General features: G+C 48.4%; 1 protein-coding gene across 1 annotated transcript in view; it reads right to left on the bottom strand.

The window, feature by feature from the left end:
* The window catches only part of CTNNBL1 (catenin beta like 1), a 55704-nt gene extending 40813 nt beyond the window's left edge, over nucleotides 1-14891 (bottom strand). Inside the window, exons 1-4 of the mRNA XM_040608112.1 lie at nucleotides 14754-14891; nucleotides 6418-6606; nucleotides 3836-3942; nucleotides 1725-1864 (exon numbers count right to left, since the gene is read on the bottom strand). Of these exons, the coding sequence (XP_040464046.1) occupies nucleotides 1725-1864; nucleotides 3836-3942; nucleotides 6418-6606; nucleotides 14754-14783 (466 nt within the window). The 5' untranslated portion in view covers nucleotides 14784-14891. The remainder of the gene's footprint in view (nucleotides 1-1724; nucleotides 1865-3835; nucleotides 3943-6417; nucleotides 6607-14753) is intronic.
* Between the last annotated feature and the right edge of the window lie 9215 nt (nucleotides 14892-24106).

The following is a 24106-nucleotide window of genomic DNA, read 5'->3' as shown; positions in this document are numbered from 1 at the left end:
GCAAGTTGCAAACCAATTAAAAAGAGTTCACAGTAGAAATATTGACAAGTCTTAGACAGCAGCAGTAGCCCTAGGACACAGCTTTTCACGGCTAAAGGACAAAGCAAGCCATATTCCTGTGCACACCAGCCATGAACCAGCTCTGCTGTCCCAGCCAAAATACCCGTAGCTGATATTTTCCCTGTGAATAAGATATTCAGTATAAGCTTTTAATGTCACGCACACAGCAAACAAAAAGCCTGCAGTGTCTGGCAACAAAATAAGTAATGAAATTCTGGTAGCTATGAAACTGGTTATGTATGGTAGGTGTTTCCCACTGTACGACAGTAAATTGTTAACAAAAATTTACTTGAGAGTAATTCCCATTACAGGTCACAGATAAGGAAAGCTGTGGTGGTTGCCGTTTTGCATGGACCAGCACTCACCACATCAAGGTTCAGCTAAATACAAGTTGCAATACCCACACACATACGCAGTGCTTACTAATATAAACTGGTATGTAATAAAATATTTATGTTTCATTTTTATCTTCTGATCACTATACCCACTTAGAAAGAATTAATTATGAATTCTTAATACATAGTACTATAAAGAAATGTGCTAAAAAAGAAAACCAAGATCTGTTCATTGGGCCACAACATTTCACACTAATAGTCCTTTTAACACTGCATATTTCAGAGCACCTCAAAAAAGCTGGTATTACCTCCTTCTTTACACATAAAGAAGTAAAGAATAAATTACTTTCCTAAGGCCATGAGTCAATAAAGACAAAAAAGGAAAAGCCTGCTGTAGTCCAAGTCTAAGTCCAGTGCCCTTTCCATTGGGCTTCACCACTCCCTCCATTCACTAATGTTTGTCAGGACACAGACACATGATTTCTCAAATCACATCGTGCATTTTCCAGCTTAATCTACTGTAGAATGTTTTACAAGCAATGCAGGCTGAGCTCTGCCTTTAAAGACTGCACAATGGTAAGCCAGGCATAGTTCTGCATCAGCTGATGGCTATGCATCAAGGCACCAAGATATTAAAAAAATGACACTGTTTTTGTTTAAAACTACCAAAGTCTTTAACAGTATAGACAGAAAATTCTCTGAGATGTTCTCAGATCTTCAGAGGAACAAGACACAGATGTACACAGGGATCCAGTTCAGTGACCCAAGAACCAACTGAGCATGGAAATGTCTCTGGATATTTACATAACCAGACAGGCTACTCACAACCTCAAGCTCTCAGCACACCAAATTAAAGGTATTGACACATGAAGAATACGTTACATTTACAAATTAAGGTGTAGCACTGTGGTGAGCTAGTCCATGGCAAATAGCTGAAAGCATGACCGCTCAGTTCTCAATCAGATTCATTTTTACCGGGGGCTATTCAGACAAAGTCTGCACACAGTTCAAGGCTGTACGCTGCTAAGCCCATACCTTAGCTTTTCCTGTATTGTTCACACTCTAACGCAGCCACTCAAACCTAGATGAAAGGATCATAAAACAAGAAAGGAGAGTAACAGCACTGAAAAAAAAAGAATCAATATTACTTGAACAAAGAAGGCTTTCACTTGGAAAAAAAAAGAAAAAAAAAAAGATGACATAAATTCAGTGCTGTGCAAAAGAAGAGAAAAACATACATCCTGTTTTTACAGGTTCCTGTGTAAGAGATTACAGAAAACTCTGTAGAAAGCCTCTCACATGAGAGCTGCTTTAACAACTGAAGGATATCTGTGTTGTCGTGTCCCAGCAACCCAAGGAGAGACTGAACAGCGTTCAGCTCCACCAGCAGGTGATACAGGTCTGGCATCGTTGCAATCACATGCATTTCCTGAATGATGTCATTTAAATCCAGTTCAGACTCCATGAACCTGAGGAAAGACAAAAAAAATGGTGGGTAAAAAGGCACAAAGTACATCAATTATGTTCAAGACACAGCACTTTTCAAGGCAGAGACCATCACCTTCAGGAGATACCCTGTAAGACTCATCAACCTACTGCACATGGCCCCAGCATTTCTGATCCTCTGTGGTCACATCATCACTGAGTCCAGAACTACTAGAGACAAGACGGCCTGTGCCTTGTCCTGTCCTATGCCTGCCCCTTGAAGTTTAACGATGCAGTAGGATAAGCCGCCTGCCATTGTTTAATCCCTGCTAGCAACCAAGTACCGGCAGCCGCTCACTCACTCCCCATCCCTCAGCAGGATAGGGAAGAGAATCAGGAAGAACTCCTGGGCTGAGATAAAAACAATTTAATAATTGAAATAAAATATAAAATAATAGTGATACTAACAACTATTGTAATGAAAAGCAGAGAGAGGAAGAGAGGAATAAAACTCAAAAGAATACCCAGTGATGCACAATGCCGTAGCTCACCACCTCCTAATCGATGCCCAGCCAGTCCCTGAGCCGGGATCAACAGTCCCTGGGCACCCCCTCACCCAGTTTATATACTGAGCATGATGTTCTGTGGTATGGACTATCCCTTTGGCAAGTTTGGGTCAGTTGTTCTGGCTGTGTCCCCTCCCAATTTCCTGTGCCCCTCCAACCCTCCTGCTGACATGGCCCAAGAAACTGAAAAGCCCTTGACTTAGTATAAACACTACCCAGCAACAACCAAGAACACCAGTGTGCTATCAACTTTGTTCTCCATCAAATCCAAAACACAGCACTGCACCGGCTACTAAGAAGAAAATTAACTCTATCCTACCCGAAACCAGGACACCGTCCTACTATATAATTTACATACAGTAAAATAAGCAATTCCAATTCTGTAAATCAGTTCTAAAACTTAAAAAGTTTAAAAAAATAATCAAGAGGCTGTGGCTACACATGAAACCCCCCTGCATATAAAATAAATTCTTCAGAGCGATGCACCTTCCCTAGCTACCACATATTAGTATGTGGGTTGTATTAGTCTGAATTAAAGCCCATAAAAAGAATTTGGATAAGGGAAAGAACCGCAAATTGGAAAAAAAATAACAGCACTCAAGTGTAGAAAGAAACTCATTTAACATGAATAACAAAACTCCATGAAAGGAGGCAGAGGCTCACTAGACCCACAGGTGTGGAAAGAAACACACACAAAGCCTGGCTTTCAGACCCCCTCCAGCCGTTTTGCTCACCACAGCACCTGACAGCTCCATAATACGAAATTATTTCCTTCCCACACACACCGCTGACTGCATATGCAAGCCCAACACCTTCATACAAAAAGACAGCATGAAATCTTTAATTACCTGTAAAGTGAAACTCAGCAATCCAGGATCTCAATCTTTCAGCCCACCCCCAAAATACCTACCACGAGCCCATCAGTGAGGAAGAGACCACTGCTTGAAAACAGTCCTGAAAAACGAGAGACCCGTGGCATGGCTGGTGACCCTCTGATGCCAGCTGCCAAGGGGACTGATGGGGAGAGCTCAGCAATGCTCACTTTTGAGACACAAGCCACTTACCTAACTGAAAGCTAGCAAAACTGATGGAATTTCTGCACTTACAAAATAAAAACAACAGCAACTTGAGTTTTAGTACTGAATCTGTACTTCACAATCTATAATATTAACAACAGCAAAAATTTAATAATAGAACCTTTCCCTTCATTGCTAATTATTCTCTTTGTGCTGCTAGCTACATACTGGCCACAACCAGGGTCCTGATAATGCTATTTTTAATTAACAAAGTTAGTTTCAAATACAATTTAGAAGAACTACATGGCAATGACTGCTGTTACATAAGCCTTATGTAACTGAAATGTCTGTACATTCAAGTAATTGATTTCGGGCTGAAACCCAAAATCAGAGGAAAAAAAGGGTAACAGAGAGGGACTAAGCATAATCTTACTTCTCTGGATTGTCAGGAAACTTGATCCGCAGCTCCTGGTTTTTGTAAGATCTCTTCTCAAAGGTGAGAATCATCTTCTTTACTGAACTTTCATCCAAAGGTTCCTCCTAACCAAATCCAAAAGGGCAGAAAACAAAGCTTTGGATGGCTGGAACAATTACACAGCAAAACACAAAAGCGTGAGTACAGTGACGTGGGGAGACAGCAGTCGGGGCCAGACCCCTCAGGGACAGAGGGCAGCCCCCAGCAGCCTCACTGCAGAAAGCTGCCAAGACACGCATACACCACTGCTATTCACTGGCTTACTCCAACTCTGACCTGAGCAAGCTCCCCAAGAGCAAAATCTTCTAATTCAGGTTTTTATAAACCAGGGGTTTACCAATGTAAGGTTCTTTGGAAGAGAACCAGAAGAGCTTCCCTATGCTTTCTGAAACCAAGTATCAAGGAAAAGAACCCCAGTTTTGCAATGGCTCATCTTCCTTGAGCTGTTCTTTTTCACCTATTCTTACCTGGCACCATCAGCATGTACTGGGGCTTTTTGCTGCTGACATATTAGAGTAAACCTGCATTAGCAGTTTATGCCCAGGGATAGTTCCCTTTCAGAAGTCCACTGTGCTATTTCTTTTTGTAGGTTACATTTAACTGCCCTGAGTTTATGTTCTTTTGTATTTTCCTCACTTGGGTAAGCTTTCACTTCTATTTTAAAGCCTTTTTCTGAAGAAAAATAAAAAAATCAATATTTTACTCTAGCACTTTCTTTTTATTTTTAAGTTCTTCTAAGGTGTTGCTCAGCTGGCATTATACACTTACTGTTCAGCAGTAATGTAACTTTAGCTACCTCCCTGACACCTACAAACATGATCCTGTTGTTTTCCTTGTTTCAGGATTTTAATGCACATCTTTAAATAAAACATTGATGGTCTAGATTTTCTTGTGTAATCTCTTGCCTCTCCTCTATTCAGCTTTGTTACAATCACTATTAAAAAGAAGTTCTCAAACAAAAAGCAAAAAAACCCCTGAACCCTTCCCACCGTAAACAAAGTTTTGTGTTCCATCCCCTGTTCGGGATTAAATCAAGAGTTGTTTCTGGCGTTGAAGATTCTTTGGTTAGCGACTCTAAGCAACAACAACAAAAAAAAAACTCTAAACAAAACTCTAAACAAAAAAAAACTCTAAAAAAAAAAACGAGAGACAAAATTTATATTTCTTCAGCAAACTCATTTACAATAATTACCAGTCCAAGCCCTCCATTATTATTGGATTTCCTATGTTCTCAGGCCCAACCTGTCTTAGCACCATCCCACTTATGTCACCATCCCATTCAGGAATCAATACTACAGTGCCCAAAACACATCATTCCTGCAATGGGATTTCAGTCCACAGAGATACTGTCACACATGCTGTTTCATTTGATTCTTTGCTTTCTCTAACACAGATCACTGCAATATCTCCAATTAGGATCAGCTTTGTATCTTTTATTTAATTTGCATTCCCTATTACCATGTCTTACAGATTAGCTTCTTTCCATCAGATTTACTGGTACAAATTTTTTGATGGTACTTATATTAACTGCGTTTCAAGAAAATAAACAAAGAGATTTTGGTTCTAAAAAAACTTGGACTTCCAGCCCTTAAAACATCTGGACAGGAGAACTCCACTTGACAAAGACAAGGGACTTGTACACTGCAGGAATCCACAAGACTGGCCAGTCAAGAGGACTTTCGGCTGCATCCATTCATCCTATTGAAGCTCAAATGCTACAGAAATCCTGAGTTATCCTTCTCCACTATCAGCAACCACTGTCATGGCAATAGCTCAACATCAAAAAAAACGAGGGAGATTTTCAGAGACAAATGCTAGCAATGCTGTATACAAAGGACAATGATATTTTACAAACCTACATGATTTTGCAGTGGTGAATATCACTTGTTTTTTTATCAAACAGGACACAGGCAGCAGGAAGCAAATATCTTCTAGATTTATACCAATCCATGTGTCACATTTATAAAGTGATCTTTTCCCTGGCCCTTGGCAGAAAGGCCAATGCTGCATTGGATTTCTGTCTCCAAGGCTTGAAATCACTTACTCTTGACAGCTGCTACCCCCCTCCTCTGACCCAAGACCTTTCCTGTATAGAAAAATGTTTATTTGCTGCTGCTGCAGCAGCACAGCTACAAAGACAGAGAGAGTGGGAGAAGCTGCATGGCTGGGAGTACTGATGAGAACAACAGAGTTAGGAAACCGGTTACAATACAGAAACTATTTCCTAAAGATATATTTTAGCTGGTTTGGGTATTCCCAGCCTAAAGCAGAGGCTAGGCTTGAAAGCTTTCTCCTTCCCCCTCCCTTTTGCCCTCCCCCTTTAAAGCTTCAGAGGATATCTTTGAAAAGCCCTGTTTGAAATTAATGAACAAGCTGCAGGGCAGGACAGTAAAACCATAACCTTAAGCTGTATGAGGCATATGAAAATCACCAGTTGGTTTCATCATCTCCATGGTAAGAAATGAAAATCACAGAGAAGTGATTTAGTGTTTGCTTATTTCCCACTGCCTCCCCTTTCCCACAGGACACCAGTGATTTACTTCCTCTTCTTCCTCTTCTCCATCCCTCTCAATTATCTGAAGGAGTTTCTTCTTCTCATCATCAGTTTCCTCCAGTGCAACAGACTCCTCTTCCCTGTGACGACTGTGTTCTCGTGCACTAGCTTGTTTCCGACGTGCTTTGATTTCTTCTTCCTCTTCATCACGGGGTCTTTTTGTCCCTCTGTTAGGCTAAAGTCAGAAAAATAAGGTGAATGAATACAAGTCTTTTGTGACCCTTGCAAACCAGAATACCAATATTACAAGACATACTGAGGAAATTCTTACAAGTTGTTTAAAATACGTGCTTACACAACGCTCAACAGCTCCAAAAACACTTAACAATTCCGAAAACTGGAAAGGAAATTAATTTAGTGAAGTGGAACATCACATGAGTAGATGAATGTTTCTGCCAAGAGCTATGTCAACATCCTACCTTGTTTGATCTATGAACACTATTCATGGGAAAATATCTTCATAGGCAGCAAAGACCACTATTTCAAAGACAAGAAGTGGCCAGACTGAACTGCTCAGTGACTGTGCAGCTGACCGCCTTAAGGATCTGGACCCAGCTAAATCAGCTGAGGCAAACTCATGTCTTAGACAGAAGACCAATGAGCTCAAGCAGATAACAGTGAAAAACAATTTTTTACCCACCTCATATATGAGAATATATTGAATTCTTGACTGCACTCTAATTCACCTTGACTTCCCCCATCCTTCTGTCTAAAGTTTGCTGACACTTGCGTGCAGAATCAGAGCCTAATTTAGAGTATGCAGGACAGGAGTATTGTTGCTTGCTGCAATTCTGCAGGGTCTTGGCACCAGATTAAGTGGTGCCCACACCTTTATGGTTTGCTGAGAACAACATATTATTTTATTCCACAATTTATATTTAATTGTCCCTGCCAAATTACCTTTAATTTTGACAAGAATAAGTCCATTAATTCTAATCCCATGTTTTAATTTAGGCAAAAAGGGATGAAAGCATTTGCAACAGAAGGAAAAACTCTTTCCCTTCATAAACCACAAGGATATTAAATCTGGTCTCTCCATTTTTTGAAGGACAACCAAGCCGGAACAGGAGTACTCCATTCTCTAACTACAGGAAAACAAAGCTTAATTCTTTACTATTTAAAAGGAGCTTGTGTGTTAAGAACAATGAAAACAGTAAGAAAAAATATTTTTATTTCCTACCACTCCTCAGAAGTTGCCTGGTAGATGATTTCATAACCCCATTAGGTCTAACATTTGTCCAGTCTATTTCAGAAAACATTACCTGGCAGGAAGACACTGCTCTTCTGCTTTGTGGGATCCTTTGTCTAAAATCATAAAAGTCACACTGTGCTTTCACAAACATAAAGCATGCTTTTTAACTGACATTTAGATTCTTCTTGGGTTCAATTCTAAGAAAGATGCAGAGGGAACAGGTAACAGTGCCATTCTCCTGCCAGGCCCAGCACGAGTGTGGGCATCAAGATGGGAATTTCCAGCTCCCCAGCATGCTGGGAACTCTTGGACCTCAAAGGACAATAAATCTGTCAGGCTCATAAGGCAATCCTGCTGTGATTCCGATTACGATGCACATGCTGCAGACCAACTATGACTGCTTCTCTGCACCACCCAGAGAGCATATATGTATTTTTTTATTTCAGTATAAATGAAAAGCCAGCAAATGAAAGCTCTGCTCTCAAGAAAACTCTGCTTTCAGGATAGAGGTAAAAAAAAAAACCCAACAAAAAAAAACCACTAACCAAAAAAGCCCCCCCTCAAGGGCACTTGAAATGTAAATTATCATGAGAAGCGAACTGGCCAGCAGACTGACCAAGATCACACTGTTTTCAGGGTTATGGTGTTGTCACCACTTTGAGGAAGATGCAGAATCAAGTTTCCCGGACAACATATTAGCACAAATCAAAGCTCTAGATGTTTGCTCCCAGCCAGACCTACTCAAACTCTGTTATCTATCTCCCCTCTGCCTACATCTTCTCTGCCACTTCCATTATGGACGGTACATTCCTGACTTAAACCTCTTCTGAAGTGCTCCCATGCACTTTTAAAGCAATTACTCAGCTCACAATTCAATAGCCGTGAAGAAGAAGCATAGCCAGAGATTCTTTGAAATGAAAAATTTATTTGCTTGGAGGGTTTTGTGGGTTGGGGGATTTTTTGGTGGTGGTGGTTTTTTTTAAAGCAGATTCCAAATACTTATCTTCTAGGTACATTAAAGTATAACCTCACATAGATCCATTTGGAAACAAACGTGTCATTGTCAACAACTAATAATTCAAACCTGCCCCAAGCAACCAGCAACCCCATGAAGAAAAAAGGTGCTCTTCTAAATGTCATTATCTGAGGAAAAAACTTCAGTAAATATGTTATTCCTTACTCAGTGCCCTTAATGGCACATAGGTCTCTGTCCTTCGCGTGTCCTTCCATTCACTCCTTGAGAATATCCAATTCATTCTAAACCACCTTTGACAGATTAACGTTACACAGATATAGAAATCAGTGACGTAAGAAATCCTGAAATGTACAGCAAAAAGCCCTACAAGATTTGCCTTCTTGGATGTTCCTAATTTAGGGAGTCAGTCTCATTCCTCATTCTCATTTCTAAACATTAAAAAAGGAACAAAACCCTCAATGAGGCTGCAGCTGTAATGAGGGACCAAGGGAGCTGCTGGTTTGTCAGATGCAAAGTAATGTACCATGGAAAGGGACTACATCACCAGAACAAAATCTAAATTAAAACTCCATCATGAAACCAACCCCATTTCCTCTGAGTACACAATCCTTAGCACCAGAATTTACATTCTGTTTCAGTCTCAATTATTTTATCCTTTTTTGTATTTATGCATTGTTGGGGGGGGGAATCTTCTATAATACATAACAGAAATCATTATGATAAATTATGGAAGGGCCCTGCATGCAATTATTAACGCTGCCAACATATTGGCAATAGACAGTAATTGAATTCCCAGGCAAACGCTATTAAGCAGGCATTAAGGTTTTTCCTTTTGTTATTGATGTTATTCAAAACCTTACTAAGAATATTGCAGTTTTCCAACCAGCACTATTAAAACTAAGAAATAAAGGCGTAAGTGAAACACCTGGGTTTCTGCCCATTTCACATGAGATGCACAGTCATGAACAACTGATTTAAGGCAAGCATTAGCTTCTGTTCATTGATTTTCATCTTTGGTTTGCATCTTTATATTCTAAAGGACTGTTACCAACCAACAAGGATTAAGCACGTACATTGTTGCACTGAGACTGGGGCATATTGCTAAGGAAACACATATATTGTGTCTAAACACATTTAATTAATTTCATAGCTTCACACATATCTCCACAACTTTTGCCTTTCAGGTAGAAAAGAGAAAGTTAATCATTTCATAAATAAAATGTGGGGTTTCTTACTCAGTTGTGCTAAGGTGCATTTGGCAAGAAGATGGAATTCATTAGAAAACGCACAAGAAAGGCATTTTTAAATTGTTTTGTTAGTTAAGCTTAATTTTGTTCCTGTTGAATGCAGTGCATTCACAGTAATTTATTCAGAAGACATTTTCATTTAAATCTACTGCTGATATCACCGCACAAAAAACAATGAATACAAAAGCATTTTTAAAAAGCTGACATTTATAAAATACAGTAAACAAAGGCTGGTGATTGGTAAAGGGAGAATTATCTTTCCATTTCTCTTCTAGTCTTCAGCTATGCTTGCTTTGTACGTTAACTGACATATCCTAAGCTGTTACAGCCTGGTGAGAGGCGTTGGGGGCAGACCTCCTCTACAAACTCACACCGGACACGGGTCCTCATTTGTGCACAGACACGTAATGCGGAGCCTGCCCCTCACTCCTCCAGGCAGCAGGAACATCAGCACCAGCCTTATGTGTGGGGAAAGCAAGAGAAATGACATCCTGAATCAAGGAACAATGATCTACCCATGGCCCCTGCCTGGTCTCCCTCAAAGCAGTGACTGCACATTACTATCAGGATTAAGTATCCCGTAGAATCTGAAAATGTACTGATTGCTTCCAGCCTTCTCCAAATATCAGGAAGGTTTAGACAAGTCTCAGCAGTAGAGTTTCATATTACTAAGACATCTGCTTTGTAAGTAACCCTGTTACTGTGAAGCTCAGAAATTATTTGTTAATGAAATCTGAAAGAAATCTCCGTAAGTGATGCAGCTCCTTTTGCAACCACATCTCAGTCGGCTGCAGTCTGCTCGGATGAGCCACTGCAGAAAGCTACACATTAGCTATCAGTTTAGGACTCCTGAAAGCAAGCCCCAAATCTCCAGAAGTATCTTCACTAACTTCTTAATTTTATTTCCAACATTTGTGATAAACCAGGCTACTATCAATCCTACTTTTCACTGTTTTTTCTTCCTGTAGCACAACACTTCTAGAAGGTGCAGATCAGAGCATTAAAAACTAGAAGAAGTGGTATCAGGAAAATCCAGAAATTTCAGCAAGTTCCAAGAGCTCCAAAATCACACAGACTGAGGCAAATGAAAGATGTGCGCTGTACCTACATGGATGCAGATTATTACTTTCAGAGAACAAACCCTGTCCTCTCCAGACTTGCTCATGAGGCTCCAGACCACCCCGAGAAGTACAGCCATCGGGACCCCAGCGGTAAGGCGCACAGGGCAGGGATCTTCCTTCACAGACTTTGATGCATGCTCCAGTTTGGTAGCCAAAGATAACACACAGAAAAAGTAAACTAAAGATTAATTTGCAACCCCATCAGCGTGCCAACCCAAGTTCTGCAGCGAGGGGCCCACACTCCCTGGGAGCTGAGCTCAGCCAGGTGCTGCAGGCCAGTGATGCCGGTGGATCAGCTGGTGACAGCTCCTCCTTTTAACCCACAGGCAGGACAAGAGCTACCATGGTAATAAGGCTGTAAGCAGTCAACAACCTGCTCAGCTGAGCTGCCTCCACCATCAGATGCATCAATTACCTTGCAAATGTACAGTAAATTATCTATACCAGCAGCAGAAGTTATTATGTGCCTCTGGAGAAACACAGAGAACCATCCCACTACAAACTGCACTCAACCCATTCAAACAGTGAGCTCGCCCAGTTCGGTGAAGTCAGACCTTATCCCCTGTTTACTGCTTCTTTTGTTATTTGATTTTACTAATATTTCATTAAAAAATTAGCAGTTTGTAATGATCACTCACAGTGGTGAAATCTGCATTTAATGAGAATTAAAATAATCTCCCTTATTCCCTCCCAAGACAATTGAAAGAGATCTCTGAAAAGAACCAGAGTTGGCTTTGTCCCCTTAATTACCCTCCATAATCAGAGACCAGACACAGAGGATCTGGGCACAGTCTTTCTGGGTAGAACAGCAGCAATATTTAATCAACAGTTTAGACCATCTGCAACTGTTTTGCAGCAACACATAAAGTTTATGGATTCCTGAGCTCTGTATAAACTGGCAGGTGCTGCTTAATTTCATTTTTTGTTGCAAGAGGTTCCTTTTCCCACTCTGACAGACACTTGATACTGAACTGGTGGCACACAGCCCAAAATCTTCCATGACAAGCCTGGCACTGAGGGAGAACCATCATCTTGATTAAGCAAGGGCAAGATTAGGTATTTAGAGGAGACAAATTCAAAACAATGTAAGAGAAAAGTAATTATTTTGGCCTGTGCTGAGGGAAACTGAGAAGACCGACTCATATGCAGCAAGAGATTAAAAATCAAACAGTTGAGGCGCACACCACCCATCATCCAGCCCACCCACCTGACAGCCAGTGCCAGCTTGCAGCAAGGGTGAAGGAGGAGATCCTGAACCAGCCCGCGCCTCAGCCCAGTGCAGGAAAGCTCCCAGACCTGCACTCAAGTTTTCTGCAAGCAGAAAACCAGAGCAGGTGAAGAGCTGCTGTACGAGCCACCCTCCTCTTGGAAGCAGCAGCCAGCTGGGTACAGCAGGCAGCCTGGAGCAACACTCCCTTCGTTCACCTGCCACGCACAAGCCAGCATCCTCCCTGTGGCACAGGCACAACAGAGGTCTGATTATTCTGAATTCTGCTCATTTGGTGGACAAGAATGTACGTTTCTAAAAATGATACAGGAGGGCACCCGCTTCGCCCATCTCTACGAGCCGTAGCAGACGCCTGACCTGCGCCGGATAGAAGGCAGCAAAACCTGTTGTTTCCAACTTTTTTTTCTATCTTTCAGCCAAAAGCATCCTCACAGAAGGGAATCTCATTTTCTCAGAATCAGAGCTATTTACGTGCCTTCTGCTCCTCCACTCCTTTCACATGTCTTCACCATTTTACCTAATTCTGGAGGTGTGAATTCAGTGCCACTGAAATCCAACACACTTACTCTGAAGTGTTATCACTGAACAAGAGCCATCTGTATTCAGGTGAGAAACCAGAAGAGCACAGCATCAGGACAAACCCTTCAGGCACAATTTCAGTAGTTGGTTGAAAGCTGCAGAATGCTTTTTCCCACAGCTAAGAATAATTTCAGCAGCAAGGAATGAAATTAAAATTTATCATACCCAGCAGCTAAGCAGCATTTCTTTACCTCTAGCCCCTGCCAGAATACAGCCCCACGCTGTCACAGGCAACTACTCACATCACCGTACAGAAGGCTCAGCCAACAGAAAGCTGTACAAAATCAAAGTGACCAAAGCAACATGGATGCACGCTTTCCTCCAGAGCAGAAGGGAATCCTATGAAGGGAAATGAACTTCACAGTTTCAGAGCAAGAAAAAAAACAACAAACAAAACCCCAAACTAGAACCTGGTTAAAAATTTACAACACACAGCAGCTCAACACAGGTGTACCTTTCTGTGCCTTAGGTGTAAATTATATCACAGAACAAGAACAGCATCATTAGCCATAACTGAGGCAGAGAATACCAAAGAATTAAGGAACATGAGAAATTATCATTCTAATTCAATACTGAAAAATAACAGAAACAAAAATGGTAGGCAGAAAAATACAAAAGCAGAGCCGATCTCAGAATAGCAGGACTACACTATCAGCACTGCACAAACGGATGGAGTAGGAAGGATGTTAGAGACAGTGAGCCACAGAAGAAAACGTCCTAGAGCATCCTAGAGAATCTAGCACAGTTCTCAAAGAAAGACTGTTCTTACAGGCATACTCCAGAGAATTTTGATACCACTGTGAAAGGCTGATGAGAAATTTCTTAGATCCAAAGGTAACTTTCCCTCTTTCCCCGTGCATCTCAAAAGAACACATTCTGAAAGTACAAACATGGACCAAACTCTTTTCAGCTCTAAACATGTGGTGCCCCCACAGAATAACACGTACCAGGATAGCACGTAAGAAGGAGTTCAATAATGAATCCTGTATTCTGAATTAAGAAGTTGATCCACTCACGCTACTCCCACACTCAATTACTTACAAAGTAGGTAACGTGTTAGGGTGCTTTTCTCACCCACCTACTCACAGGGAAGCACCAATGCTGTTTGCACAAGAACTAAAGTAAAAGCAAACACCACCACATGTACAAATCACAGCAAAAGTACCAAAACATTCTTGCAAATCCATGCTCTTGTTCCCTGACCCACAGGAGAACACACTACATCCCCTCTCGTGACAATAAATATATAATTTACCACACCTGCTTACAAATCAACCTCCAAACAACAAATAAGCAACAATCACATGTGGAGAGGAGAAAAATACTTGGAAGATAAAAGAATTTTTTTATAAAATGGAAAACTTTTTCAAAATACTTTGGTAAGAATCAAATTAAATGGGTTTTGTCATAAAACTGGTACGAAAGAAGAACAAGAACACAAGCCACGACACCAGCACAGTGTCATGTGTCACTTTTCATCAGGAACAGGCGCACAGGCGCCAGGACATGGAACCCTGCCCATCTGCGGGAGGAACGGCATCACCAAAGTCACGTTCCTGGAGATCCCCCGGTAACCGGGTCCCAGCGGGGCACCACTCCTCCGAAGCAGGGGAGAGGCCCCGAAAAGTTGGCTGCACCCTAACCGGCTGCGGTGGGAGCGCACCGAGAGCGGCCAGGCACGCCCTGCGCAGCAGCCGGCCCAGGCCCCGCCGCCCCCGGAGCTGCCGTGCCTCGGGGCTACGGGCCGGGACCGCGGCCTCGGCCACCCTCAGCACGGGCCGGCCCGAGCTGCGCCCGTCCCTCCCCAGTGGGGCGGCAGAAAGGGCCGGGGCGGGCCCGGGGCCGCTCCCCGCGCACCGAACACTCCCACCGGCGCGGGCGGCCGGGCCAGGCCCCGCGGGAGCAGCCGGGCCCAGTCACCCTGACGGGCCCCGCCGCCGGCCCTGCCCGGCGCCCCCCAGCCACGCGTGGCCGCTCACCTGGTAGCTTAGCAGCTCCCCCACATCCATGGCACCGACCGGGCCCCGCCACCGGGAAACTGTCGCCAAGCTCCGGGGCCGCGCGACGCCGTGCCGTAAGGCAGGGAGCGCAGGCGAGCCGGGGGGCCGCCACTCTGCCGGAAAGCAAGGCGGGAGGGCCGCTGCCGCAAAGCGCGCGACGGGAGGCGCCGCACTGCCGCAAAGTAGCGCCGGGAGGCTGGCGGGTGACAGGGCAGGCGGCTCTGCTGCGGCCTGGGTGCCGGGTGGGCATCAGCCGCGTCCCACGGGCCGGGCCGGGCCCAGCGGCCACCCCAGAGCCCACGGCTGCGGCAGCGGCTCCGGGGGCCGCACACTGCGCTGCCGCTGGCCCGGCCACCGCGGCCCGGGGCCGCCCCCGAGACCCCCCGCCCGCCGGCTGGGCTCGGCCTGGTGCTGCGGCCTGCTCGAGGGAGCGGCAGGGCCGCGCGATAGCGAGGGAGGCGGGGGGCTGGCGGGGGGGTGGCGCCGGCTGCGGAACGGGGAGAGGGTAGGGCCCCTCCCGGCTGACGCGGGGCGGCCGTGCCCCTGGGGGTGCGGGGGGAGCCTGGGGCCCGGCTGCCGCGGTGCCGCCGGCTGGACGCTGCGTAGCACCCGAGGCCGGGGAGCACAGCACCGCAGCACGGCCCCCCGGGAACCGACCCTCCCTGCTGCAAAGCGGTGGCACCGAAAATCGGTGGTTTCTTTTGACACTTTTTCCATAACCACCTGCGAACCTTTCCTGGGGCTGAGGCAGGCTTTGAAAAGCAGAAGGCTGTTGCCAGTGTTTATTGACAACATGCTTCTATTTATATACAGCATCATTAACCGCTGTCACCTTGAAAACAGGCCAGTAACTGAACACTGAATGCAGCAGGAGGGGACGTGACGATCCCTCTGTTTGATGAGGTTGTGACAAATAGTTCTGTAATTCAACAAGATGCAGAACCACAGACAGATTGAGGCATTTTTCAATTTAACAAATATGAATAATTAGAAGAGAGTCAACTTGGCCAAAATCTTACAGATTTTATTTCAACTATGCTTTAAAAACCAGTTTTGAGCTAAAATAATTTTTTATAACATAATGATTGTAGCTATTACACAGTTATCTCGGTGGGAGTCTGCTTTGAGAACACTCACAAAATTAAAAATATATATAATGTTTTCAAAGAAGTGTCTCGCATCCCCTGTTGTTTTAGTGAAATATAGGAGATACCAGTCATGACAAAATTAACTCAACAAATCTGCATGTTAAAGATGAAATAAATAGAAGATAATTATTGGATCATCTGCCTTTCCTTTATCGAGTGTTCAGCTTGTTCACCAGCTGTGAAACCAGAACATTCGCAATCACTCACAGAGCACTGACACAGACCCGTGAAGACGATGCAGCCATTGGGAAGCCTGACCCGTGATGGTAATAAACACAACAAACCGCTGTAAAACACGTGAAGTGCAGCCGGAGATAAGAACTGACCCTCCGTCTACGGACAGAAACACCAGGCATGGTGATCTGCTCCTGCTCCAAGGTTCTTCCTCCCCGTTCCCTTCCCTTCTGAATTATGTTCTTTCCCAAAAAATCCTCATTCCCCTCCATAATAGCACCTTGAACGTGTATTTTACCCACGCGTCAAGGCAGTTGGTGCACAGAATGAAGCGAGCCCTATGGGGGCAGGGCACAGGCTGCACAGCTGCATGCCCCAGCAGTGGCAGGACTTGGTGTGCAGCGTTGGCACTGGGGGTGAGGCGTGGCGGGACCACCAGCAGGTGAGCTGCAAGCACCTCACTCTCAGCCCTCTGACGTGTGTCGGGCGGCTGGCCTTGGAACATGTCAGGCAGCGACAGCAGCCCAGGGTCACCAGGCGTTTGCTGACAAATGCAGACAGGGAAATGCAGCCAGTGCTGCATGGGAGCTGGGGGAAGGCAAAATCGAATAATCTTCAGTTAGGAGAAAAGACCAAACATGAACACAGCTAGTGAGGCTGGCACCTCCTGCCTGGAGCTTCTCCTCATTAGACAAAGGGATAGAAAATGGTTGATGCGCTTCCCTGGGAGGACTGTGAGGCCAGGGGGGACGTTCAGAAAAACAAAGTCAGGAATTTGAGACGTGGCTGCTGCATTAACTGACTTAAATAAAACTTGATAGCCAGGACTCTCTAACCTCATGGGAAAGGTGCGACAGCTCAGGTGCCATTTCTCACCCTGATGGCTAGAAATCCCTTGGAGGCACAGGCCACCACCCCTTGCCCGTGGAGGTGAATTAATTGTGAAAACACTGGCACAGAAAAAGGAATGAATGCGAAGCAGAGGCTGGGTGCCAGCACCTCCCGTCCCTTCTGCTGCGCAGGGAGGACAGTTGAAGCCCCTGGGACGCAGCCGGGGACGTAGCTGGAGTGCCGGCTGTGGCAGCGCTTGGCAGGCAGCAGTACTGGGAGGCTGATGGCAGTGGAGGGCAGGTGGGAGCCCCATGGATCCAACAGTTGCTGCGGGGAGGGTCCCAGCCTGCACACATCTGATTCCCGGGCTGTCTTGAAAGCCCCTCTCTATTTGCGACAGGCAAACCCGTGAAGGCTTTCCTGTTGCTGTGACGGTTTTGCCCAGCACTGTGAGCCCTCGGGGCGCTGGGCAAGAGGAAGGCAGCTCGGGCATGAGCACAGCATGGCACAGTTGTCACCGAAACAGCCCCCAGCTCTGCCAGCTCCTCCCGTCCCCAATCCTGTCCCCATGCTCTGCCGGCTCCATCATGCTCCAAAACAGCCATGTTGCTGCCCGGGAAACCTAATTCTCACTGAGCTGCTGCAGGGCAGGATTCAATAACAGAGAAGTTTTATCCAATAAGGGGAGTTGGAGCACAGGGACAAAATATTGAATTAAAAAGCAAAACCAGGAGCAAAATCAAAGTATATAAAAAGCCCTCAAGGAAATGAAAAGATGAGGACGAGCTGGCCGCCCTGGGTGGTGGGCTCTTCATGGGGCCAGCGCCAGCCTGTCCTGTGGAACAGTAGAGCAAGTGGCACAGCTGTGGGAAGAGGCTGGAGGCTCTCGACAAGCTGGAGCAAACCCTGTGACTTAGCTCGGACAGGAGGGTCCTCTGACCCCAGGGAAGCCTGGCTCCACACCCCCAGGCACCCTCCCTCCGCGAGGGCCAGGGTATGGCCAATGCCCTCGTGGCTTGACTGTCCCTGCAGCCCAAGGACTGCTCAGCCAGAGGTGATGGGACCTACAGCACCGTCCCCCTCTCCGGGGGCTCCAGGGTGTCTCAGGACAACCCAAAACAGACCTTATCTGACTTCTTTCCCTTAACCACACCAGCACAAATGGGCACAGAGGGCTGCTGGTGGCATGGTGGCATTGTGGCCTCCCCAGCTGTGGAGGCACAGAGGAGCTGGGACCCGGCAGCCGCTGGCAGTGGGGAGAAGCCCCAGCTGCCACAATGGTCCCAGCAGCACTGCACGAGTGCCCATATGGAAACATTTCCTCAGCTCAGCCCGGCAGGGCTGCTGGGGGATGCTCGGCACCACAGCTGGGAGCAGTAGTGGGAGGAGGAGGAGAGGAGGAGAATCCCAGTTTAATTTTATTCTGAGTTCAGGTTTCAATCCAGACGCCTCGAGATCTAATTCCGAATAAATAATTGTACTGAGTAACCCTGGTCCCCCGGTGATTAACTAAACACACTGAGGCTCGCTGAAATTGAATTAGTGGTGTGCACTCAGCCGTTATTACCCTCCCCATTTCATGAATATTAATGAGGGGTTATTAAGAAATGTAAATGATGCCTCAGGGGGTTGGGAGCACGGGGAGGGGGGTGCAGGGCAGTGGGGGTTGATATGACAAACCATTAGGAAAACAGCCTGATTGAAGCCACTTTTTAATTATGTCAGATCTCGCTTTCTTGGGTGCAGCAGTGTTTCCGGATGCTTTCGTTTTTATTAAAATGAGAAAAAGGGAACAAGTTATAGCTGGAATGTAAAATGAGCATTTGCAAAGTGGCAAAGCTGCACCCTGGCAGCGGAGGGTGGTGGCAGGGCCCTGCTTGCAGCTGCCTGCACCCACAGGCTCCCCACCGCCACCAGCCCAGGCTGGCTCCCAGCCGGGCTCCCCCATGCCGCTGGCACAAGGAGGGGGACATGGCACCCCATGGCACCCTCAGCTCAGCCGCGAGGGTCCCCGCAGCCCCTGGCTCCCCTGCCACAGCCCCACTCCCTGCAGCCCCTTTCCTCCCAGTTCAGCATCGCTGGTCAGGAAAGAGTGGCTGTGATAAAACTCATGCATTTTAACAGGTTCTTGCAGGCGCTCCCCGCGCCGCTGAATAAAAGCTGACAGGTGCAGCTGAGTTAATCAGAGTGGATAATGGAGGGAAAGAAAGAAATCTCAGACCAAATTGCTGCAGAAATCATGAGCCGGGGCTCAAAACTATCCAATTAAACTGGGATGAAACTTAAAGGGGAAAATGGCCATTCTCTGAGCCCGGAGCCGCCAAGTGTGGAGGAGCCTCCGTCCTGCGGGAGGGATGTGCCACCGGTGCCATACTGGGCGCCTCGGTCCCACCAGTGCTGCCGCATTGGCGTTTGCTGGTAAAAGAAAGCAGGCCTGGAGCTCTTCTTCCAGAGGGCAACGTTAGATCCAACACTTTGTTGGCGTGATGAGCGTGGCACCCGCCAGGCCCTGGTTCTACTGTGGCTGCCATCCTGCCGTGCCAACCGCAGTCGTCTGTGCCCTGCACGCAGCAAACACCAAACCCACCACCCAAATGGCTTGGGGCGGGCTGGGCTATCAGACAAGTTAAAAAATGTGCATTTAATGTAGTCAAGGCGCATTACTGCGGCCAGTGGAAATCTGCCGGCATTACTGCGGTGTTATCACGGATAGATCGGACAGCCTGGGATGGGAATCCGCATGGGAGTTTGTTAGGATTCAGGTCTCTCCACGCTGATAGCTTCGTAATGCCAGGCTTGCCTCTTAATTGCACCCCTAAGTGTTGAAATTACTGAAGAGTAAAATGCAAATGGACTGTAACCTTTCTGGAGCTCGCCCCGGTGTTACCACACCGGCTCTGTGCCGAGTCGCTGCATTTCATTCCTCTTTCTTAATTGCTAATAGAGCTGCCGGGAGATTCTCTCCTAAGGCCCCGGTAGGGAGAGGAGAGGTCCCTCTCTGGGGTCGCACCCCAGTTCCACCAAGCTCAGGGCACTGGGGCAGCTCTGGGAGCTGGCCCCCACCACGTGACGCCAGCTGCAGCCCCACGGCCCCACACAGCCAAGCCGGGGCTGCCGGGTGACAGACCAGAGCACAGAGCAAAACGTGCAGCCTTTGCCCTCCCTCTCTGGTGCCGCCTTCCCAGCCCAAGAGCTTCGGTGTAACACCTGCTGCGGGTCCTGGCCAGGGTCCTGGCATACTGGGCACTGGGTGCTGGGGTCCCAGGGCGCTGGGTGCTGGGGCAAGTGCTCGCCAAGCCAGACAGCGCTGTGGGGCCGGGAGGTGCAGGTGCTGGCAGGAGAAGCCAGCTGTGGCATTAAGGTTAATGAGATTTTCATGAACCTGCCGATTCATTTGGCAGGCAGGTAGGGGGGCCAGGACCCTGGTAATTAAATGGAGCTGACCTGTGAAATCGGGCTGTGAGGGGCTGGAGCGAGCAGAGTGGAGGGTGGGAAGGGGAAGAGGTGCCAGGAGGTGGCCAGTGGCCACAAGCCGTGGTGGGGTGGCTGTGGCCGTGGCTGGGCTGCTCCCTCCTTGGCACCCATGCTGGCACTGCTCACCGTCCCGGCACAGCTGGAGCGCTGGTGCCAGAGCAGCACCTTATTTGTGGCTCTGCTTCCCTGAGTTAAACTCCACAAAGTGTGACAATCAAAATTAAAGATTTCTCCAGAAAGACAGCCTGGGGGGAAATCACTGCTGAGGCCGACAGAGATTTCCCAACGGTGACTTTTAAATTAAAGGGGAAAAAAATTTCTTTAATTTGGCAGCATGCTTGGGATGCAGCTCACTGGGCACGTTATTATCCAGCTCAGCAAATGCTCCCAGAATTCACTCACACTCCAAATTACTGATCTCTCCATGAGGCAGTGTATCCCTGCCTGTGCTGGCATCCACTGGCACCAGGGGCCTGTGGCGCAGCCCCATGGGCAGCAAGCGGGACAGGGACCAGGCTGTGCCCTGCCACCCCAGAGCCGAGCCCTGGTGGGTGCCCCCTCCCCATGCCATCCCAGCTCCTTGATGGTGGAAAATGGCCGGATTCTGCTCCTGCACAGGATGAGCCCAGCCCCAGCCAGCACAGTGATGCCCCGGGACACCCACACCAGCACAGCTGATTCCTATTCCCACTCCCAGCCCCTCTTGGTATTTAATGGTGCAAATCCAGACTGATCAGGGCTGGGCATATCAGCACTGCCAGACGCGTGTGTGTCTGCCCATGGGTCACCCACTAAACACCCACCAGTGCCGGTGGCCCCTAACAAGAAGACGGGGGGATGAGGGGCACTCAATGTTTTAACAACTTTCTTTCCAAGCAGAGTGTGAGCTCTTTGATGCTGCCTAAAGCACGACCCTGCCCGCAGCCCAGGTGCTGGCTCTGCACTGTGCGGTGAGGACGGTGGCTGCCTCTGCGTCCCTGTGACGCTGCTACCCACCACGTGCCCAACCGCCAGGGCGGCCAGTGCAGCCCCTTCCCGAACATGGGCTGACTCGGGTGCTTGCCACGGAGCCCCAGGAGCCTCTGCAGACCCCCTGTGTCAGCACGGGGGCCATGGGTGTGCAGCTTTGCTGGCTAGGTTACATGCTGGACCCAAAGCACCAGTGGACACCGTCACTGTCAAAGCCTGCTCGTTGAGATCAGAGGCACCTGCACACCTGAGACGCACCTCACCATGCTCTGCCATGCCATATGGTAGCACGGAGAGCACTGCAGCACAGCAAAGCACTGGGGCATGGTGAGCACTGCAGCACAGCAAAGCACCGCAGCACACCGAAGGGCTGGGGCATGGCGAGCTCTGTGGCGCAGCAAAGCACCATGGCTCCACACCACCTCTGTGCTACTCCAGGATGCTGCAGGGATGTGACACTGTCCTTGTGTCCCCACAGGGATGCCCCGAGGCCTTTCCTGTGCCCCGTGGGTGAGGACAGAGCTCCTGCCATCCACCTCATCCTGACACATGCCAGCGGCTCCCACCAGGCTGGGCATGGAGCACAGCAAAGGGGTTTACTGCCATATCCAGAGAAGCTGCCACTAGTCCCCAGCATAGGAGCTGCCCAGGGCCATAGGGAACGGTGCGCAGGGCCAGCCCTGCTTGGCCAGGGTACAGAACCACAGGCGGCATGGCCAGCCCCAGACCCGCCTGCCCTGGCACAGCTCTTCCCCTTCTCCCCCCGCCCCTTCAAGATGAAGCAATGAAATTATTTTTCTACTTGAGTAGTTTTCAATTTAGATTAAGAAAAATCTGTGCTCCGTTAGCAACATTGCAGTAAATCACAAGCAAGCGGCACTCCACAGCTGACAGCCCGATCGCTTATCGGCTGCAAACCTTTTTTCACTTTGACAGGCTCCAAGTGTGACATTGAGCGAGGGCAGTGGCAGCGCAGTGGGGATGCTGCGCGGGGAGGCAGACCCCACCTGGCACGCACCCGGGGGCACCACAGCTCAGCTGTGGCTGCAGGCAGCGCCCAGAGCAGGCAGGCAGTCCCAGGCAGGATCAGGCCCTTGGGCATCACAGACTGGAGACGCAAAGGGCGGCACCAGCCCCCGCCTGCCTGCAGCGCCAGCTCAGCCAGCCCATGGCACTGCTCCCGGGGCCACCCACAGGAGCCATACCAGGGGGACGTGCTCCCTTGCTGTTGTCCCACCCGATCCCTCCAGCCCAGCACACCACAGCAGCATGCCAGGGCTACACCAAGCACCTGCCGCCAAGGCCGCTTGGTGCTCCAGTGTCTTGCCGAGCCTTGGCTTTCACCCATCCGTCACCACTGGCAACCTGGTGGCACCCGACATGGTTGTGACAGTGGCCATCGCCAGCTGTGCTGGGAGTGGATCCCTGTCCTCATAACTGTCTCTATGTTGCCACCATCCTCACGTCAGCACCATCAAAAGGAGCATTTGACAGAAAACAAACCTTTTTTTTCCCTCTGGTTCTTCCAGCTCGTTTATTGCTTGCACGGGGCAGGCAGAGCTGTCAGTGCCTGAACCTCACTCATCCGTTTAACCTTGGGGGAAGAAACACATTTGTGCCGGATAACGTGCATCAGATGGTGGCACGGGGAGCGCCTGTAGCTGCTGCACCTGATGGATGGGCTACACGGGCCTCGCCTGACCTGTGCTTGTATGTTATCTGCATTGCTGCGGGAGGCTTTTCATCACGCCGACAGCTCCAGCATCACCTGCCTGGCAGGAGCTCCTCACCAGGGATGGCTGCCGGCAGCAGCGGCCAGGAGGGGCTTGGCTACGAGGCTGTGGATGGCACCATGGCAGGCAGCGAGCCACCATGCCACGGGAGGGGAGAGGCAGCTATGCCTAGGGGAGGGTTGGCAGGCTGTACCCATGCTACGTGCCTGGCTGCAGTGGGGCTGGAAGGATGGGGACAGCCCCACTGGGAGCAAGGCTGGTGCCTGCAATGCCCAAGGGGACAGAGGACACCCTCACCGCTGGCAGTGCCACCAGCCTGGGTGAAAGGAAGAGGCCAAGCTGTTGCACTTGTCCTTTGGGTGACATTTTGCCAACAAGGGGTCCTGTGACAGTGACAAAGAGGGTACGGAGCTGGGCAGCCCAGAGCCCCAGTGACGGATGAGCGCTGCCAAGTGCCGACACAAAAGCCATTTGGTGTGGGGAAATGATAGATGCTAACACTAATTTTAAGCACAGGCAGCCGAATTCCTCCAGACAGTTGCGGCGCTCAGGATTTAGGGCACAGCTGCTGGGTTCAGATAAGGTGTGAAATCAGCCCGGCGTGCAGGGTGTTACTTAATAATGAACGTCTCATGATGGATGGGGGTGGCTCAGCAATATAACCTCCACATTTGGAGCCTTTCAAATCTCTTGCCATCAATCCTGGTCCCTGCCAGGCAGCGGGAGGGGGAGCTGGGAGCTGGCAGTGGGCGCATGTCCCACCAGGTGGGCACCACAACTTGGGCTGCACAATTTCTCCCTGGCACCACCAGCACCTTCACGGCTGGCAGCAGTGCTGGAGGGGCCTGGGGCCGGATCCTGCCCAGTCCAGGGTGGCCACAGCTGGTCCCTCCAGTGCTGCCACAGCATGGCCCCACGCAGCTCCTCTCCTCCCTCGCCGCCCACAGTGCATTGCTGGCCTGCGGTGATCTGGGCTGCCTGCATGAGGAAGGGGACAGTGAGA

The sequence above is a fragment of the Falco naumanni genome, chromosome 10, assembly GCF_017639655.2.
Source record: "Falco naumanni isolate bFalNau1 chromosome 10, bFalNau1.pat, whole genome shotgun sequence".
Taxonomy (NCBI): Eukaryota; Metazoa; Chordata; class Aves; order Falconiformes; family Falconidae; genus Falco; species Falco naumanni.
This window is presented reverse-complemented; position numbering and strand designations above follow the sequence as displayed.